This window comes from Tasmannia lanceolata, unplaced genomic scaffold (assembly GCF_043159265.1).
Source record: "Tasmannia lanceolata isolate RefF3 unplaced genomic scaffold, GAP_Taslan_0.1 ptg000018l, whole genome shotgun sequence".
Taxonomy (NCBI): domain Eukaryota; kingdom Viridiplantae; phylum Streptophyta; class Magnoliopsida; order Canellales; family Winteraceae; genus Tasmannia; species Tasmannia lanceolata.
Window position 1 is genome coordinate 3286035 of NW_027518695.1, and position 22494 is coordinate 3308528.

The window sequence follows — 22494 nt, forward strand, 5'->3', positions numbered from 1 at the left end:
GAAAAAAAATAAAACATAAAAGAGCAGAGCTTGAAACCCATATTGCCAAGAGAGGCCACAGAGCAGATTTAGCAACTGTCTGAACCACAACAGTTTCCATTAGATAAGAGAGCATCCTCTCCAAAGCAACCACATAATTGCAACCCTTTTTGAAAAACCCTATCCAAAAACCTTAGAAACGCTTGGAACGAGCGAACTCGGGTTAGGGTTCTTTTGGTAAATAGGAATTTCGTGGGGGATAAAAAGAGAAAATTGTAAAGGTTTTTTGTGACCTCCCTCGCCCTAATTTATTAACTACATTTAGGTGGGTGAATTTTGAATTTAATTCCTTTTATTTTCTTTTTCTTTTTCTTTTTTCTGTTTCATTACTCTTTTGACCTCTTGTACATAAGTTAGGGTTTTGGTGTCCCAAGATTTCCCTCCCTCTTTTTTGGTTTCATGTTTTCCCAAGCTTCCTTCCACATTCAAGGAGGTTGTAATTGCTTGGATAATGAAGAGTTTAGAATTTAGAATCCTATGCGAAGGGTTAATTGACCCCAATTTGTTTTAGGGAATGATACATTCACCCCCTTTTCTTACTTGGGCCAGCCGCTTGTAGTGTAAATGGGTAGTCATAGATACAGTAGAGAGGGGGCTCATAGATACAATAGAGGGGGGTGGCCCAGGGAAGAAAGGGGGCGACTATATAACTTCCCTTTGTTTTATCCCTAAAATCTGGTGTAGAAGTGATATATGCGCCCCCTTTTCCCATGAGATACCCCATTTAGTGTATTTATGACTACTTTTTTACACCAAAAGGGGATAGCCCAAGGAAGAAAAGGGAGCGATTGTAATTGCTTCCTCCGACATTCAAGGAGGTTGTAATTGCTTGGATAATGAAGACTTTAGACTTTAGAATCCTATGTGAAGGGTTAATTGACCCCAATTTGTTTTAGGGAATGATACATTCACCCCCTTTTCTTACTTTGGCCAGCCGCTTGTAGTGGTAATGGGTGGTCATAGACTCATAGATACAATAGATGGGGTGGCCCAGGGAAGAAAGGGGGTGAGTACATAACATCCCTTTGTTTTAGGGGAGTGATAAATCGAACCCCATATATCTTAAATCGACCCCCTTTGGGTCTCTCTCAAACCCAGAGGAGAGAGAAAGACACATAGGGGGTCGATTTAAGATAATTGGGGGTCGATTTATCACTGCCATTGTTTAATCCCTAAAATCTGGTGTAGAAGTTATATATGCGCCCCCTTTTTCCATGAGACACCCCGTTTAGTGTATTTATGACTACTTTTTTACACCAGAAGGGGATAGCCCAAGGAAGAAAAGGGAGCGATTGTATCATTTACCGTATGGTATTAGTCCCTTTTCTTGTAAGTTAGGGTTTTCCCTTCTTCTGTAATGGCTAGGTTTGGGCATGGGGTTAAATGGGCGCTTGATAAATTGTGTGTTATATGTACTATTGGTGCTATTAGAAGGCATATTTTAACATTGAATTGAGTCATTGGAATTGTTCTGCTCTACATGCAACCAATTGAGTCTGACCCAAACAGGTCAAGATCTTAAGTGAATCCATCGACACCACTACTATTTCTGGCCATTTTTTTGGAAAATGATATGAAGACAATTAGGGGCTGTTTGGGTGTGCGGATTTTAGAATCAAGGTTTTTACTTTGAAAAACAGTATAAATAGGGTTCATGATCAAGCTGTTGTATGCTGTCCTGACAGCGTTTCTTTGATTTTAAGTGAGAAATTCAAGTTTTAAAAATCTCTCCTGCATCCTGAGATCTCTAAAACCTAGAAATATGGGAGGATCTGCTACTGTCTTGCTTACAGAAAGAATGGCGAGAAGTCAAAAACAACGGCTGGTCCACTTCTTCTCGTCTCTTAGCCACAATTATGAAGAAATCCCGGATTTTAAAATCCACGTATCCAAACGGCCCCACTGTCAGGATGATATTTCCCACCCCTAGTTGTTTTTTCCTAAAAATTGTTACATTTTTTTTTTTTTGAAAAGTAAAAAAAATTATTACATTTTCACCTCCAAGTTTTCTTCATTGTTCCCTTCCTTAAAAACCTTCTGATAATTTTCAGACAGGTACTCCTTGCTCCAAAATAACCAAGAATATTTTGAAATGCACCGATTAATAACATAGATGAAGCTGAAATCAGCCATTTTTCTACATATGAAACCACCATCCAGAGAGAGATTAAACATAATTTTGAGCCCAATAATCAGTTTTGGACTCAATCGATTCTCAAAATCCAAATATCCTGTTCGTTCTGGAATTTGTGAACCGATTTAGACGAAAACTGACTATTGCAAACAAAATTAAATGTAATTTTATGTTGAATAATCAGTTTATCGGACTCGCAATAAGTCCTCAAAATCCAAAACAAACAGAGCCTAGAAACAGGGCCTAAATATCGGAACTATTGCAAGGCTTGTATTCCTGCACATACCGTTGCAAAAGTCCCCAATGTCAACAGTTTTGCACAATATCATGTTTTTTTTTAATCAACTTGAAGAGATGTTATTCATGTTTCTAACAACTAACAGAAATTCATGACAAGGCATATATACAATTTCCGGAATTCCATAGACTGCAGGGGAAGCATATTTACACCTTGTGTTGCTCACATGCACTGAAAGCAACTACACGGTCTTTCCCTCCCCGTCACATAATTCTTCATCTATATTTACAGTTCCAAATACTCCAGTCTAGCATTCCCACATGTACAGTTCATTAAAGTCTTCTTGATAATTTATCCACAACTTATTATATCATATATGTCTACATAAGCTGCCCTTCCATGGCTGTGAACTATTTACAGTCATATTATGCTCCTCAAGAACTACTCAGGTCGAATGTTTACCAGATTGGGGAGAGCAGTCAACTGAAGCTTCCGAATCTCGCTGGCCGTCACTTTGCAGGATTCCAGGGATAATGATTTGAGATTTTTCAAAGGTTTCAAATATTGCAACCCCGCATTTGATACACGGGAATTTGAAACATTCAGGGAAACCAGGGCAGTCAATCCTATAATACAAATGCAAGTATGAACAATGTAAGAAAGCAACATTTGAGTACTAGAATGAATAAGCAGATAGAGAGACCACATAATATCTAAAATTGTAGGATAACATACCAGAAATTGTTTCCAAGGTTTTATCTGTGAGGCTTCCATTTTGAGAAAGATTCAATAGAGTTAAGGAAACAAGGTCTTTAATATTCTTCACACCAGCATCTGTTATCCCTCCACCGCATACCTCAAGGGATCGAAGGTTCTTGAAGTCTGAATTAAACAAATGCAGATATAAAGCACTAATATGGTTGGTCAGATTCAATATTCTTTTTAGTATGATTGGAGTATATCCTTGCGGGATGAGATTTTATAAAACATCTACCCTATGATCCATTCAACCACATAGCATATCATACACTATATGATGAATTCAAATGGTGCAATAATGAATAAACTAAATATATCAATAGCAACTTAGCAAGCAAACAAAAAGATCATTCACTATGTCACAAAAATCCCCATCAAGTGAACAATTGACTTGGGAGAGTTTTTAAACAGTGACATAAGCCGCAACCCTCCATTAGAACATTGAAAGTCAGAAAATGAGTGAGAACAAGGTCGTAAGCTCAATGGAACCTCTTATACCACATAGAATGTTGGAATAATTTGGGATATAATAAAAATTTAGTATTACTCCATAGAACTACAGATATCAATGAGGAAAAGTTGAGACAAGAACTATCACTAGTTCACTAGAAGATATAAAGAATTTTAGGGAGTAGATACATTTCCTAGCAGAATTAAATGAGCAAGTCCGGATCACCCTAACATGCTATGACAATTTTTTTTTTCCTGAAATACTCGCTTACTCAAAAATAGTTGCAGCAACAAGTGGAAATGGGGATTCATGAGAGTATTACAGTGGAAATGGGATTCATGAGAGTATTACAGTGATAGCTTTCAGAAATGGCCAGAACCACTAAAGCAAAGGATGGCAGTGTGCTGGTAATACATGCTAAATGGTTCTTGAATTTTATATCAAAGAACAGAAATATGAGTTTTTATTTGATGCCCGACCGTCAAGTACCGTAAAAAAGGTACCGCCCTTGATATTTGATCCAACAGCAGCCCACTTATTAAGAGGCTGCTGTTGGATCAAATATCAAGGGTGGTACTTTTGAAGTACGACCTTCACGCTACTTGACGGTCGGGCACCATATAATTTCTCCAGAAGTATTAATCAAGCATATGAGGAATGCATGGAGATTGATTAGCAGTTGCAAACAGCTAGATAAGAATACTCTCACAAGTTCGCACATATCTGCTCAACAGGATTCATGGAGTTTTTATATGGTGTAAGCCCTTAAGTCCTGTATTTTTTAAAAAGTACTGTACGGGCCATACTATAGGATGATCCAAACCGTCCATGTGATGGGCCACAATGTAAATAGGTTGTGCCCAAAAAATCATTTCTATAGGATAATCCCAACCCTCCGATCTATAGAGGAACTGCATATTATGGAAAACTCTATAGATCCGAGGGCTAGGATCATCCTATGAAAATGATTTTTGGGGCACAACCTATTTACGTTGTATTCCATCATATGTACGGATCATCCTATGATGTGGTCGGCCTATTTACGTTGTGTTCCATCATATGGACGGGTTGGATCATCCTATGATGTGATCCGTACAGTACTTGTTAAAAAATACGGGGCTATAAGGGCTTAACACCATATAAAATTTAGGATTCTTAACAGTTATAACAATAAACATTTCCAACAGGCATTTGACAAAATATTAAAAACTTATTAGAACCAACATCGAAAGCAGTCTGTTCCAAAATCAGTGACGCGAGCCCCGAAAAGGTCAAGATGAGTCAATCCCGTCAGACCTGCACCAAATATGCAGAGAACAGAGGTTAGCTGAAAAAAATAATGGATCCAGTTGAACAAAAAAAAAGGGAAAATATGTATATACAAGGATTTATGCTATGATTTTCATCACATGCAGCCTAAGATGAAATGTGAACGTTCGAGGAGGAGAGAAGTACACAGATTCCATAGGACAAGGATAATTAATGAAAAACACTTGAAAATAGAGACAAACAATATTCATAATTTTTTTGAATGGCGACTTATTTATTAGAAAGAGGCATAATTAATATCAGCTATGATTTTCATCACATGCAGTCTAAGATGAAATGTGAACGTTCGAGGAGAGAAGTACACAGATTCCATAGGACAAGGATAATTAATGAAAAACACTTGAAAATAGAGACAAACAATATTCACAATTTTTTTTGAATGGAGACAAATTTATTAGAAAGAGGCATAATTAATATCAGCTTACACAGGCAGGTTATTCAACATTTTATAAAATAAAAGAGCTGTCATGGTTTCCAGTTAAATATAAAAAATAAAGTTGGTCAACCATCAGTGTCTAAACTTATGATAGTAACACAGTAAAAATAGGAAATTTACTGCGTACACAATGTCATCGTTCTCAAAGCACTTCAATGAATATTAGTAAGACATCTTAACTGACCGCCAAAGTAACAGGATGATTTGACTCAAAAAATGACTCATCCCATACCACAATTAAAAGCAATCTTGCAGAACTTACAATTGAAAAGTAAACATCTACAGCTTCCTTGGGGTCATCCATAGTTCCATACCACAAGTAAAAGCAATTTTGAAGAACTTACTATTGAAAATGAAACATTTACAGCTTGCTTGGGGTCATGATGAAGGCATACATGGAAATTTACAAAAAGGGCATCCAAAAGAACGACTGAAATGAATAATATGTATGTGTGTGAGTGCCAACTAGTTTGGGATAAAGGCTTAGTTGAGTTGAGTTGAGTTGAGCTGAGCTGAGTATGTGTGTGTGCATGCATGTATGTGTTGCATGATACTCAGTATAGAAACACTTACTTGTAAGAGCCGCAAGCCCTGTATCCGTAATTTGTCGGGCGTCCAGATTAAGTGATTTAAGAGATGTCAATCCAGATAACTTTCTTACACCACTGTCACTAACTAGAGTGAAAGACAAATTTAGAGTCTCCAAATTACCCAAACCTGCAACAAAAGGAAGAATAGTAGATCAAGATATGGTTGAAGCATAAATTATGCAAGGCAAAACAAATTCAAACTTGTTAACAATAAACAAAATTACAACCATGAACCCAAAGTTTTGCTCCTTATATTTTTATGTTAATAGAGCACAGGAGTACCAAGCCAAAAAGAAAAACTTAAGATGCACTGAGTCCACTGACATGTAACCACTGTTGCAACCTGAAACTGTGAGGGCTCTAAAAGACCAGCAAGTGCATGATGCTTATGACAGGGACCACAATGATGACAATACACTGCTGCCCATCAAGCATGCATGATTAATACTATTTGTCATTGCGCTAAGCATTCTAGTTCATGACCTTTTGTGTATTGATAAGATCAGCAACACTAAAGCAATAGAATTTTACAACTACATCCTATAAATGAACAGAGGGGCGCAAAGACAGCAAGTAGCAACCATGCCATTATCAATGGCAAGGAGGGGTTGCTTTTTGCCAGACCTTGTGGCGAGGATCATCCAACTACTGCTGAAGTAGAAGAAGTGTAGTTATGTCTGAAGTGTATGGTGCCCCTCGAATATGCAAGAGTTTAGGTAGAAGGTGATTCATTCATCACAGGAGGCGGCTTAAGCACAAGTCTAAGCCTCCGCTTGGCAGCTTATTGACCTCTTCATGCTATAGATCTATTGCCAGGTTTCTCAGAGTTTATGTTGCAGTGGATTCACAATGAATGAAACTCCAAGGGTTGTCGGATTGCCAAGCATGGTGTTTCCTGTATTTCTATTAAGTTTTGACACAATATGCCTGTTGTATTCTAGGCCTTTATTTCTCTTTACTTTTCTTTAGGGTTTAGCTTTTCGTTTTTGGCTGTTGTGTCACTCTTTTGTTTTTTGATGCATAACATGTCCAAGAAAATTTTTATTGAACCATACCAAGCCCATTAGGATGCACATACTATTGGACTTTGCCACCAATAAGACAGTGTTAAAAACTCGGCCAAGGCAAATCAAAATCGAAGTACTCGATCAACTCAGACGAGTTGTAAATTCAAACGTAAAATACATGAAAAAGTTAAAAATATATAAAAATTATGTAAAAATAAGAATTAAGAAAAGGGGAATCCAAGACAGGAGGCTAATGGAAACATGAATTCCCCCATTCCATTAGGACATTTGCAACCCACTCTCCATAATTCGTTGCTCACCATCCATCTCATCCCCCCACCCCACCCTACAAATAAAATAAAATAATAATAATAATAAAACCACCAACCCACCCACCCACGCACTCACCCACAAGCTTTTGTCAAGAAATGAAGAAATGCCTACTTCAAAACGTTATCAATCTTTAGAATGACTTAGCATTTAAAAAACAATTCCCACCCCACACCTCCACGTCTAGAATAAAAACATTCATCCTCCCTCTGTCCCTCCCTATTATAGTACTTACCTAAAATTAAGGCTTAAAAGACATGTTAAGGTCACTGGCTAAGATTTAAAAGCTTACATAAGTTGCCCCAATATAAAATCAAGGCTTAAAAGTACATGTTAAGGCATGACTGAGATGACAGGTTAGGGCCCTTAACATTTAGAAAACTCTTACCTCTTAAAAGATTCTTAAAAGCATACGATTTATTGGTTGAGGCACTTACCTCTTAGAAGAAAATCAACCGGACTAAAGCAATGGGGAAGGATCCGACTGTTGCAGCTAAAGAAACGGCGAGATCAGACTGTTGCGGCAAAAGAAACGGCAACTGGACCTCCAAACGATGAAAGAGAACCAAAGGATAACAAAAATGGCAATCAAAAGGCGAATGTAAGATTATTTTCTTTAACTTTTAAGACTTTGTCTCTGTCTGTTATTTTATTTTATTTTATTTTTTTGAAAAAAGGGTAAACTGAGAACACTATGGACTGGAAAACAATATAGATTCATATTTGAGCCATCACGTTTAAATAGTATTTAGATTCGAGTTCACTGACTTTTGGACACAAAAATGTGGGGGCATTATAGTACCATCAAGGAGATGAAGAAAATGGATGTAGCCACTTCCTATTAAGAACAAGATTTGTGGTCAAGAGAGAGAAGGGCCCATAATTTACTTTAGAAACTTTTTAAAAGTAGTAGCCATCATGTTTAGTAATTAGGAAAAGTTATCTTCACCCAAGCTCGAGGCAAACCGTGTTCAACCAACTCAAAGGCACCAAACCAACTCATATGACCAGTGTAAGACAAGGACATGTGGTGAACTACTCCAGCCTATGTTGCATGGGTACTCGATGCAGGACAAGACCTAATTTAGGGAGAATCCTACACTCCTAATGGGATTAAGACAGGACAGTTTAGGGCTTACGCGGAGAACTAAAAGAAAACTAAACAACTAAACCTAGGGCTGAATTAACACTTAATTAATCTATAGACAGCAGCAATAATGAGAATTAAATCACATAAATACTTATAAAGATTGTAATTAAGCATGAACTAAACCTTATACAAATCAATCAAAGCGACAAGGATTCGTAAGATGAATTGATAATAGAACGTTTAGTCCGAAACTAGGCCTACGCATGCAACCAATTAAAAGAACTAAAAGATTATGTAAAACCTATCAATTAGATGTAACAAAAGCATGAGAAATTAATAATAATCAATGAAGAAAAAAAAAAAAAAAATGTCTAGCAGCAGGAATTGGGTCAAAACAGTCCAGATTTAGGCCGTAGGGGTATTTTGGTAATTTCTGCAAATCTGGAAATTGAAGGAAAGTGCTGTCCAGATCTTAGGTAAGGGTTTAGGCAGGTAAAAAAAAAAGGTAATTCTAGGGTTTAGGTTGTGATTTGATAGTAGGTTTAGACTATGGATCTTTAAAAAGGTTTTCAGGCTTGAAAAGGGTGCGAATTTTCAATTGGCTGCAAAATGGGTTTAAAGCTATGGATCTTGGATGCTTTGGCTGAGGTTTAGTCACAATTTCTGCAAATCTGGAAATTGAAGGAAACTGCTGTCCAGATCTTAGGTAAGGAACAAGTAAGAACAGGTAGGTAGAAGAAATGTAATTCTAGGGTTTAGGTTCTGATTTGATTGTAGGTTTAGGCTATGGATCTTTAAAAGGGGTTTCCGGGCTTGAAAAGGGTGTGAATTTTCAATTGGCTGCAAAATGGGTTTAAAGCTATGGATCTTGGATGCTTTGCCTAAGGTTTAGTCCCAAATAAAGTCCTTCAAAGTTTCAAGATGAGATTTTAAACGGTGTAGGAGATATTTGGATTTTGGGTTTTTGCATTTTAGGGTTCAAGAACAAAAAAAATTGAGGAACTAATGACTTGTTTATGGCTGATTTGAGAGGAGAATATAAGTGAGAAGATGAGAGGGGATTGAGAAGAATGGATCCAAGCCTCCAAGAAGAGAAGAGAAGTCCAAGCCACAATAGCTCTTCACAAATAAACGTCAATTCTATTCAATATTCAAAAAGTCACTTACATTGTTTTCATAAGATGTATTTATAAGAAAAGAAACCCTAGAAGGTACCTTAAAACGTATGGAACTAATCTCAACCATTCATCTAATCCAAAGTAAACTAAATAAAGTTAAGAACTTACCAAAAATAGTAATCCCGTCATAGACCTATACCACTTCCTAAAAACACTCATAACTTGCTCAAAACATATCCAAATAATTGGGCTAATTAGATAGATAGGTAATTGAAAAACATTTCTAATAATACCAAAAATACGTCAAACGGATGAGAATTGATGTCTAAAAAGTAGGCTACAAATAAAATGACGAAAATAGAAAATAAATAATAAAAAAAAGACGCCCATGTCTGGGGCCCATGCTAAAGTCCCCGCCATCAGTCTCGTCTACGTCTATGCTTGTAAACCTTGAATCCAAGCCCATTGTTGATGTCCCCATCAGTACAAGTAAAAGAATATCAAATTTCGGATTTGGCTAACCTCAGAAAAAAGGATTTCTGGATTCACCAACATATTATAATCAATTCTAATTTTAATTCTTTTACATGATAATATGGTTATAACTTATAGCATGTAATCCTCTGGGAATTTTGGTAGGTTAAGTAACCTTGACTCACCAACATATTTTAATCAATTCTAATTTTAATTCTTTGTAAGCTAATGATTATAAGAGGTAATCATTTAAGAATTTTGGTAGGTCAAATAAATATAAAGTTTTATTTTCATATGAAAAACTTAATATTAGTCCCTTGTTCCTTCGAAGAGGAAAGGAAAGATACTATGGAACTTCTCATTTTAACTACTATACTATTTGGCTGATTTGGAAAGAAAGAAACACAAGAATCTTCAAAGATGTAGCTAGAAGTGCTTTTATTTTCATAAAAGCTATTGATGTAACGATCTTGTGGGCAAAGTCACTTCCTAGTTTTAAATTCGTATCAGCTTATGATTTATAGGAAAGATGGAAGGAAGTTTGCACAAATTCTGAGGTCAAACAAAAGGTCATTCGAGTTTGGAATCCTCCTCCCATGGGTTTCCTAAAATTGAAGTTTGACGGATCCAGTTTTGGGAACCCCGACCCAGCTGGAGTTGGAGGTATCCAAAGGAAAGACTCAGGAGAAGTTGTCTGGGCATTCGTTCTACCAATTGGGGTTGCAGATGCATTAGAAGCAGAAGTCTGCACGGTTCATCAAGGACTTAATCTAGCAGATAGTAATCACCTCTCCATTTTAGTGGTAGAAGGAGACTCACTTAATGTCATTCGTTGGCTTAGATCGCATCACAATCCGTGGAGATTTGACAAATACTTCGATGAGATTAAGGATATAACTGGCAACTTCAATATTGTGTACCATCATGTTCGTCGATCTGCTAACTCGGAGGCGGATAAGCTGGCTAGATTAGGTGTCTCTAAAGAGTCATTGTCTTTGTTTGACGCCCTCCCCCCTGATTTTGGTTTCTTTCTGCTTATTTGTACTCTTATTGCTTCTGTTATCTTCCTTTGTACTCGACCATCTCGGTCCTTTTCAAATTTTTTTTGGCTACCATTCAAAAAAAAAAAATTCCCAAAACATGTGATAATTATAAATTTGTTGTAGTAGTATTTATAAAAGAGATCTAGGAATGCCACAGTGAATCCTAAAGTATTGGAATCTGGCAAGTGTCCGACATGGGTAGATCGCCTATTCAGAAGAATCCATGTGACATGTGACAGAGACTCCTGCAAATGTTGATGGATTTCGTATCAACAAAATCCCTATTGTCGATAAGTGTGAGCCATCATGACGGTGATCATTTATCCGAGAAAGCCACTTTCATGGTTATATTGATTGATTGCACATCTAGGGAGGCAAAAAGAAAATTCATTAAGAATTTGAAGTGCTTCGGCTTAATGTAGACCTATAGCGAGCTATAATCAATCATCTAGGACAAAATAAACCAAAGTGATGGCATAAGAAAATACTGTCCTCATGACCATACATGGAACTCTGATGAACGTCTATGATATAACTGGCACATCCATGGACCAAGTAAAAAGTGCTGACCAACCACACATGGAGAGCCCTCGTAGGCTTCTCTACAATATTTACATATATAACATATGCAGAGTTTTCTACTCTAAATATTGACTATATGTTATATCAATAAGGGCGGTAGTCCATTCCTCCACTTGCTATCTAAACACGGGTTGCAATCTCGAGAGAACCTTCTATGACGCACTCAGAAGTCAACTAAAGAAAGAAATTGAATATAGGACAATCAAATGACATGAGAGTGAGAAATCACACCAAAAACAGATTAAATCCCCTTCTAAATAAGAAAAAGAACCCTGGATGCATTGCTAAACAGTGCAACGAAAGAAAACATTTATGAGCATTTTTCACAAATTTAATAAATTGTAAACCAGGAAAAAAACCTAAACATAATAAAGTTTTGTAATAAAATAAGGGAAACGTTATCAGCACTACTGTATTTTATTGAGGGCACTCCTCACTTTATTAAAAGTACGGTATTGCCCACACCATAGGATGATCCAAACCGTTCATTAGATGGGCCACAGTCTAAATAGGTTGTGCCCCAAAAATTATTTCCATAGGTTGATCCTAACCCTCCGATCTATAGAGGGTTAGGATCAACCTTCTAACATTCAGATCGGACGGTTAGGATCAACCTATGGAAATGATTTTTGAGGGACAACCTATTTAGACTGTGGCCCATCTAATGGACCGTCTGGGTCATCCTATGGTGCGGGCCATACCGTACTTTGAATAAAGAGAGGAGTGCCCTCATCAATATACAGTAGTGCTGATAACATTTCCCTAAGATTTTATATATATATATATATATATATATATATATGAGAAAATAAAGTATGTGCAGCTGCACAGATAAGCTATCTGTGCATGGGTATATAAGACATCCCTATTGGTTCATTACGTGGGGACCCAAAGCATTCATTTGGAAGGCCCTTCCATGGATAGGGTGTGTACCAAAAATCAGCCCTATAGGATCATCCTAACCCTGCCATTTGTGGAGGGGGAAATGGGCAGAAACATGGACACACAGTGTCTGTACATTTTCCCTTCCAACTTTGATTGGGTTAGGATGCTCCCATAGGGCTGATTTTTGGTACACACCCTACCCATGGAAGGGCCATCCAAATGAATGATTTGGATCCCCACGTAATGAACCAATACCAATAGGGATGTCTTATATACCCATGCACAGATAGCTTATCTGTGCAGCACATACTTTATTTTCTCATATATATATATATATATATATATATATATATATATATATAGAGAGAGAGAGAGAGAGAGAGAGAGAGAGAAGGTTGAAACCTAACCACAAAGGTGACGGAGCCCACTACTTCCAACTTCAGTGTCTGACAACTCCAAACTTTTCAACCGACGAAGGCCTGACTTGACAAGGTAAAAATAAACATGAACAAATAAATATTTCATTCAAACCAAAAATGACAACAATATTTTGAGAATAAAAATATAAAATAAACATCGACGTTACAAAAGGCTATACCAGCTACAGAAAAGAAATAGCAGCCAAGCAATGGATCTCCAATAGAACTATTCCTTTATTTACCAACCATAAAAATAATATTCATTGAGGACTAATATCTGTTACTGATGTTGGCACTACCATGTTTTGATAATTGCTCTAACTCACCTTGTCCTTTATTTTTTATTGGCTTTGAGAGCTTTTTGGGAATTGAAATAACCTTTTACAGCTCATTAAATAATAAAGACAATATGAATTGATGCAATTACCAAAACATGGTAGTGCCAATATCAATAGCCTCTATTTAATGAGAATGCAAACCTAACTTTCGTAAAGTTTGAAAATTGTCCCATTAACAGGGTACTATACGTTGGAATTTTGAAGCTAACGAATTAGAAGATGAAAATTGCATGTTTGCAAAAATCACAAGATATATTTCAGATATATTTTCCTCATCACTCGCAACTAAAATTAAACAGTAAATCCAAAACTTGCACAACCACAAAGAAGAGTCCAATGGTATACTCTAGATTGAAATGGCCAAGTAATTCGAAGTGTAATAAATTATGACAAAATAAATGGCTACAAACCATGAAATTTGCATCATTCCAAGGACTACTTCTAATGTTCATAGACCAAATGGTTGCCACCCATTCTTGCATGAATGAACTCCTCATCATTTTAGATTATGCTTAGTTTTTATGTTTTTTCCGTAACATCTTCTGAACCAAATACTGAAAAAATACAACAAACATGATAAAAAAAAAGGTCATAAAGAAAACGAAGTACATCTTTCACCCTGACACATCCAAGGCTGGATCCCTATCAGCCCCTTTACCAAACTATATGCCACCAAATTTCTCCCAAGCTCAATCGGACCTCAGAATAAGTTTCGAAACTTGGCCCAATGCTAAAACCTGTCTGATGGACAATCAAACAGTTCCCCAAACCAGGTTTCAGGTTTCAATTTTGGGATGTGTTTCCGTCACGACGGAAGTGGAAACATGTTGGTTTTGGATGGAAATTTCGATGGAAATCTTGTAAAATCATGGAAGAGTGGAAATTTCATGTTGGTTTCAATGGAAATTTAAAACCATGTCCCGAAATGATTTAGTAGGCTTCATGTAAAATTTTAGCTATAATTTTCAAAAGGGCGATGATATTTTCACACCCCCCACCCCTGCAGTACGTATTCACCCCCCTTTTAACGTGATTTGACGTCAAAAAGTGTTAAAGTTGCCCACTGTTCACATTATAAGGGGGGCAAATGCGTACTGCAGAGGGGGTGAAAATATCATCTCCCTTTTCAAAAATGTAAAATTTCAACTTTAGTTACTATTTGATTTTGAATAGAAGATGCAACTTGCAAGCATGAAATGTAGCACAAGCTAATATCACACCCCAACTCGTTCAAATGAAGGTGTTTATTAAAGGCTTATCTGGCTTCTGTTTTCATAGGTTTTGGGGAATAAAGGGACCTTTTATTCTTCATGTTTTTTTCTCCTCCTCCAAAGCTGTGTCATGACAAGGAGAAGGGGGTTATATCCTCATCAATTACTGTGTGAATAGATATGGAGATTGTGTGAGAGATTGCACTTGCTCCTACAACCATCCAAGCCCAGATTCACCACCATGAAACATCAAGCTTCCTTACCATGACAGTTCATGCATGCATTATCAATGCACCATGCGCATGCCAGCACACACACACACACAAAAGAAAGAAAAAGGAAAAGACAATCAGTCCAAGCTCAATCGATGAATTATGCCAGATTTGCAGGATTTGCTGAGCTAAGGGGGAGATATTAAGCTTGATTGATTGGAGATGAGGAAAGTAGTGGTGAGAGAGGAAGGAAAGAGGAAAAAGAGGTACCCAAAGGCTGTGTTTGGATTGCCGGAACAAGGACTCGGAATCAGTATCATAATCCGATTCCCCCGGAAAGGGAATGCAAAAATAATTAAAATAAAAAATTCCGATAAATTTTCATTCCGCCCGTCAGAATATCACCTCTTGGGGTGAGAAACAGATTCCATCATTGTTTCTCCCTTGCATCATTCCGATGCTATTTCCGCCCTACAGATTCTGTTTGTTTTTTTATAAAGAATGGATACTGCAACTTGGAGCATAGAGCAAAACACTTAGGTGAAAAGCTTTTTTTTTCCTTTCTCGGAATTAATTTGAAAAATTGATTCCAGCTCTTGTATCTCATCTGCATACAAAAGAGAGAGAGAGAGAGAGAGAGAGAGAGAGAGAGAGAGAGTAGATGGAAATTGTTTTCTAGGCCTAAATGGGGTAGCGGTTTCCCAATAAGCTTAGACGACAAGCAATGAAAGAAGATGGAAGCAACAAGCTGCAAAAGAAATGAACACTGACATATCATTCAAAAGGGAGGGAAAGCTTACACAAATCTATCTCTATGGAATATAATTTTCGCCTCACAATTCGCAGTACAAACCTATGGATAACACATATTCTAATACTTGGAGTGCCTAATCAGTCATTAATCACTCATTTGCAGAAGCTCACATAAGTTAAAGTACAGGCCTACAGGGACAGAACAAGTATCACTGTCTCAGCATACCAATTGGCTGAGATCAAACTTGTCAAGAATAAATGTTAATATAGAAGTCAGGCATAACTTAAATAAAGTCAAAGAACGAAAATGAGCGTCCAAAAGTAACCTGCCAAATTAGCCAGCCCTTCATCACCAATCTTGCATGAATCCAAGTTCAAGCTCTCCAAATTAGTTAAACCTGTAATAACGCAAGACAGAGAAACTAATTAAAAATACAACCATTAGGCCCACTTTTATGAGGTAGGAACTTAGTAACTTAAGTGGCTTTATTACAAAAAGACCTTAACACCCCTATGATTTGAAAGAACTTAAATAACACTCTAAAACTAAATAAAAGACCATTGTAACACTAATGATGGGCCCAATCTTCCTAACACCTTAATTCTTGTGAAGGATGATCCCCATCATTGGCATAAATTGCTCTCTCTCTCTCTCTCTCTCTCTCTCTCTCTCTCTCTCTCTCTCTCTCTCTCTCTCTCTCTCTATATATATATATATATATATATATATATATATATATATATTGAGAAATGAGATACGCACACAGGGAAATGATATCAGCACAAACATGTTTTAATAAGGGAAATGATTTTTTTTCCCCCTCCCACCCCCCCCCCACCCCCCCCCCCCCCCCCCACCCCCACCCCCCCAAAAAAAAAAAGTAGGGTTATGCGCCCCCCTTTTAACAGGAATTGTGGGCAGACTTTAACGCTTTTTGGTCAAATCACATTAAAAGGGGGTGCATAATCCTTAGGGGAGGGCGAAAAAAACAGCGCCCTTTAATAATTGCAATGACCCATCTTGTCTGTTATTAATTAAGGAGCTGTCAAGGGTTATTACAGTTCAAAAAAAAGCTCTTGCAAACCAATTAAAAAGGAAAAGACAAGCAGCATTTGTGCAATTATTAAAGCATGGTTGTGCTAACATCATTTCCCAATATATAATGTATTCTATGACTATAATTCTTCGAATACGTTTTCTACATATAACAAAACTATAAAAAGATTCTTCTAGAAGACAAACATTATAGCAAGATAACATCATAATTCTACGTACTTTTCCATCAGTGGTACAGGAAATAACATCAGCATGCACTACAAATTCAATAACCCACGCACCCAACAACAACAAAAAAACTACCTTTCAGACGCACCAAACAAGCATCCTTGATATCGGTAAAGCCCAAATTCAATACTTTCAGATTCTCAAGGCCTGCAAAACAATGTTGGCTGCATTAAGTTCAAGGCTAAGCTAGTATTTTCAATAATAATTTGAATTCTTACATCCAATACAATGGAATGGATAAAAGAATCAACATTGCTCACCAGCAAACTTCTCACATCCATCATCAGATAGACGACATCTGTTAAGATTCAAATATGACAATGCAACAAGCCCTGTGTGAAATGCAGACCAAGTCAAGTCACTAAGAGATCTAATTTCCACGAAACTAGTAACAAAAAAAGATGGACAAAAACTAAATCATGACTACTATAACAAAGCCTTTCTTCCCGATACATAATTCATGCCCCACTAACCTTATTTTGGCATACCATCCACAATATCAGTATGTTTACTAGAGGTGTAACTAAAAGATACATCAATGGTATCACTAAATTCCTTATCTCATTAAATATTTAAGCTAACCTCCAATTGGCCATACTTAGTTCTTTCTATTCCCAATTGATTACAGTAGAGAAGTCACCCTCTATAATTAACTTCCTGTCTAAAGTTGAAATGAAAAGCCTTAAATCTTTCCAATTAGAGGAGCCCTGTTCAGTCACCATTTAAAAAAAAATAGTAGAGCCCCCTTTGTTGCAGTGGTACATTCCCTTGTTTTGCACAATGCATAGTTGTCTTGCAATCATGTCAGGGAACATCTTAGTTATAAATTCGGGGCCATTTCGTTTTGGCTACTGGAATGGAACGCTTTGGTGTTTCGGCCGTTTTGTTCGGCGTTTCGTCCGAAACATTTTGGCATGCTACGACGACCAATTTTTTTTTAATAGCTAAAAGAAGAAAAAAAAATCAGAAATTGTTAAAAATATAAGAAACAATTAAATGAACTAAATATGAAAAAAAAAAAAAAAAAAACATCTATATAACTTAAGACCCGTGTTGACAAGTGCCTAAATAGATGGAAAATTTTTAGAGACCAATTATGAGGTTTTTTGTACCGGGCTTTTGGGACTAAATAATGTTTGGGCAAGATGAATTTATGAATTTTTAAAATTGAGAAAATACTCCATCATTTGTAAGCTAATATTTTCATCCGGCCCGATTTACGTGTAAATCTTAGGTAAATGTACACACTTACTTAAATGAATTTACATGTAAATATTAAGAGGAAAGAAGAATAGAAGGGAAATAAGAAGAGGCAAGAAGAAGAGAAGAAGAAAAAACTAAAATGGGGTATTTTGGACGAAACAGGCCATTTCGTTCATTTCGTACGAAATACCAGATTTCATCCGAATACAGTCTGCTGTAATTCACATTGAGAACATAATGGAAGTTTAAATAAATTTGTCATGTGCCAGCTATATTCTGTGTTCATGAAGTGTGCAAAACTGATAACTAATTTATAATGGACATTTATTCAAAGAATTCTATTTAGCCTATTCAAAAACCTGTCTTGTAGACATAATTGTCCATTTACATTCTAAGTTGGATTAAAATATTATTACAGGCATATTTTTTAGAGACAACTGACATGTTTCTTTCAACTTCAGTTTTTTTAAGGTTTGCCAGGAGACAGAAAATTTGTCCACCAGTTTCATCAATTTGCAAATTCTTCCTCACAGCTAAAATAGTGAAATTGAGTGACTAATTCCAAGAAAGAAATACTTTTTCACTTGTTTCTTTAGTGCAATTGAGTCCAAAACAATGTCACGGGAACTTTAAATTCTTAAAATTGCAAAAGATATAGAAGATCTCAAGTTTATAAACATGAAGAGAAAACGAGAAAAGAAAAAACTTGAGATAAACTTTAGAAGAGATAGAAGAAGGATGATACCAAGGGCATCACACCGATGATCTACCACGGACATCAGACACCACATCAAGATCTCATCCATGGTTGCTCAAGGCAAAGGTATTTTTACTTCATTCATAAGCATTTAGATGGCTCTAAAGCCTTTACAATTCGTGCGTGCGCGCACACACTTTTCTTTCCATACAGTTCTGACACTTTCTGCAATTTCAGTTAAAACGTGTGGGCCCTCTTACACTTAATGCTAAACTCTAGAAGTTTCCCATAAAAATAACTACGAAATAACAAAACCCAACTCTCAACTCTACACACAAGTGCCCCCCTAACCTCTGGTTGATGTATTCTTTCATCGAGATCCAAGTCACAATGTAATATTTTGTTCCTGAATGGACCTCTTTAATTCTTTTAGGTTTATGCTCTACCCTGGGTAAATATCTAATTTTCTGCTCCTGAATGGGTCTCTTCAATTCTTTTAGGTTTATGCTCTACTCTGGGTAAAGATCTGCCCGAATTCTATTTGGACCGGCTTCCACTTTAAAAAACTGCAAAATCCGCAAAATTGATGGCCCCATTCATTTCTATGAATTCACTTAAGTGACTTTAAGTGAATTAAAAAGAAAAAGACCTAATAACCCATAATAGCTTAAAGTAATTAATAATAAAGTAATTGCCCCTAATTTAATTATAAATCTAAGGGAAATTAAAGATAGTTTAGCACTAAATGATGGGCTCACCACCATAATTGCACTCTTTTCCAATTTGTAAAGGACCGTCCCCATCATTCTCCCCCACTTGAAAAGAACTCGACTCTGTTGAGTATAGGGACTGGTAGCAGTCATAGGAATCACTTTTGACAAGCTGGAACTATTTGACAGTGATCAACATACGAAAGGAGAATAATTGTTCTTTCCACCAAATAAGATATTTCATTCAAAGAAAGATCCTTTTGACAACAGATTCTTCAAGTAGATGAAATCTTACACCCACTTTCTACACCTAGTGTACGCATATGAATCGGTGGTAGATTAAAAGTTTGATCTTCCCTCTTGAGAGCATCATTAGATTTATCTTTTTCTGTCTACATTATGTAGTAGAAATACAAAATTTGTCCCTTCAATCCCACATATAGTAACATCGGCAACTGGGTTGCCCCTTTGCAAACCTTTGAACATGCTTTGTACGATAAATGAGTTATGTCAGAAACTTGCTCTGCTACTCCGTTAGGGCTTCAAATATCTGGAGTTGGGGTTGTAGCTCAAGGGCTGAGGCTTTGTTTCTCAACTTTAAGGTCGCAGGTTCAATTCCAGCCAACGTACCAAAAAAAAGGCCTCATCCATCTATAATCAATCAGTATAATTTTTCTTCGTAGCGAACATCCGTGCAAAAGATAGCGGTAGAGATCCAAATCTTGCTCCTGTTTGGTTTTGGAGTTGCCAAGACACTCCTTACCACATTGATATGTAGAGTGCTATCTTTCTCATCAAGGTAACATCAACAGTCAATCTTCCTTTAATAACCCTGCTACTTCAAGCAGCAATCCGAAGCCAGGTCTGATACCAAAAATGAACAACAGGGAAACACTAGAGCCTAGAGAACAGGGAGTAATTTGGTGAAGTAGATGAAATCCAATCAAATCTTGGGAGAAATTTGAATCTAGGATCTATATAGGATGGCTATAAAGGTGAATAACAAATCTGACGATAGATTTTAAGAAGACCCCAGGCAATTTGAATCAGATCCAACGGTTGGATCTATTCGTAGAATGCAAAACATTATGTTTTTGCTCTCAATATGGAGGAATGATCAAGAAAGATAAAAATCAAAAAAAATCTGGCCGTTCGATTTCAGATCAAAAAATTTGGGTGCAGAGTGGGAGTTCCTAATGAATATAAAAAAGCTTCAACTTACATTCATTAATGCTATTATATCAATGATAGGTAAAAAAAATATTGAAACGAACTACAAAAAGCAAACTAAGACAGAGTTAATTTGAGAACCTGAAAGAGGATCCAAGCATGCAGCAGTAACAGGGCATCCCTCCAAATTCAATAGAAGAAGTTTACGCAAACCTGCCCAGGGGCTCAAGTACAATAAAAAACTATGTTCTAAAAGTTAAACCAAATCCAAATAAATTAAACATTCAGAAATTCTTGCAGATATGTTTCAAAGAAATGATCCCCAGCTAGGATTTATTGAAACATTTCTGCAAATAGAATATTTAGAATAGCACCAACAGGAATTGGAAATCATATAACAAGGACCCAAAGTTCCAAATGAGGATGGCAAAACACAAGTAAAATTCTAACAATTCATTGACTAATTCTTGCAGATATGTTTCAAAGAAACGATCTCCAACGAGGCTTTTTTGAAATATTTTTGCAAAGAATAGAACATGCAAAATAGTACCAACAGGAGTTGGAAATTACAGACATGATGAGGCAAATGCAGTAAGCATAAGGAAAGATAAACAAGGTATTTAAAAAACCTTTACACTCCAACTTTTTTTTTTTTTGAAGCGGTAAAAGAATATATTAAGAACCGAGCTGGTTCGATCAAGCTACATAAAGAAAAACTTTTTTTACACTCCAACTTTTAATTAGCAGAAAAGAAAAATGATGGGTGAGAGAGGGGGAAAACTCTTAAGGTGCATTTTTCCATTTTTTTACTATTATTTCCTTCACCAAACTGCGTCCACAACCACACCAAACGATATATTTGGGTATGTACACAAGCATGAATATATAGTTCACATATACGTGCATTCATGAACATGTGTACCCACTACCCAAAAAAGATGAAATTCAGAATTAAGGGAGTGGGGGTTTGAATAAGACCCTCTTACGACATTTTTGGTTGCACGGGGGTGGCTCAGAGAGTAGTGGAATAAGAAGTCAAAACAGAGGAGACAAGCATAGAATTTCTAGAATTACCAATCAGAGAATAGTGGAATCGTGGTAAGTATTGTTTGGTTGCGCGGCAGTCCTCTCGGAGAGTAGTGGAAAAAGTATGGGTGTCATTACAATATAGTGTGTGGAGAGAGAGCTAGGTAAGAGAGAGAAAGAGAAAAAGAGAGAAAAGGCAAAACCTTTCCCACCATTCTTCTACCAAAAAATTCCCATTTCGGTAGAATTTGGTTGGAATATGGGAAGCGAGGACATGAGTGCCACATGGGCAAAAAAGCAATAATTATGTCTGAAACATGTTGGGGAGTCTCCTGGAACTTCAATGCAACATTGGCAACCAAACAAGGAATCGGCGGCCAGCGGCATTTGAAATTCCAATGGATGCCGAGCGTTTGTGCAAGTGGGTTTGGAGAGAGAGAGAGCCGGGAAAAATAGTGAGGGTTGGAATGGCAGTAGTGTAAACAGTTTTATAAGAGTTAATGTTCGAGAGAAGTTGGCGTGTCACGTTAGGGTTGAGTTCTTGTGTAGAGTTAGGGAATGGTGATGGAATTTGATTTTGAGTACATATGTGGGTAACTTAACAACCCTTATGCCTTGCTCTCATAGAACTTTTTAGTTGCAACCAAGGACCGAGAGGCAAAAGTTATAGAGTGCTATGGCAGTGCTGTTGGTCGTGGGCGTGGGCATGTTACGAGGTGGGTTGGGTGGTGGGTGTGTGGGTGTGGGTGGGGGTTTACCTTCTACCATGAATTTTGATAGGGAGCATCTCATATCCCTGTTCTCGGCAGGGATCACCCCCACTGAGAATTTTGATAGGCAAAACTCCTCAAAAGACAAATTGGTGAATTTTGGTGTACTAACTCCTTGATGACTTGGCACTACATGCTTGACTGTGACAAATGGTATGTCCTCGCAAGGACACGAATTTTAATTTCCATTATTTC

General features: G+C 36.9%; 1 protein-coding gene across 1 annotated transcript in view; it reads right to left on the bottom strand.

The window, feature by feature from the left end:
- Window positions 1–2575: 2575 nt before the first annotated feature.
- LOC143850714 (Leucine-rich repeat family protein) overlaps window positions 2576–22494 on the bottom strand; it is a 34351-nt gene continuing 14432 nt past the window's right edge. The window contains exons 8-16 of the mRNA XM_077359936.1: window positions 20645–20716; window positions 16984–17055; window positions 16799–16870; window positions 15765–15836; window positions 12913–12984; window positions 5960–6103; window positions 4846–4917; window positions 3147–3293; window positions 2576–3037 (exon numbers count right to left, since the gene is read on the bottom strand). Of these exons, the coding sequence (XP_077216051.1) occupies window positions 2853–3037; window positions 3147–3293; window positions 4846–4917; window positions 5960–6103; window positions 12913–12984; window positions 15765–15836; window positions 16799–16870; window positions 16984–17055; window positions 20645–20716 (908 nt within the window). The 3' untranslated portion in view covers window positions 2576–2852. The remainder of the gene's footprint in view (window positions 3038–3146; window positions 3294–4845; window positions 4918–5959; window positions 6104–12912; window positions 12985–15764; window positions 15837–16798; window positions 16871–16983; window positions 17056–20644; window positions 20717–22494) is intronic.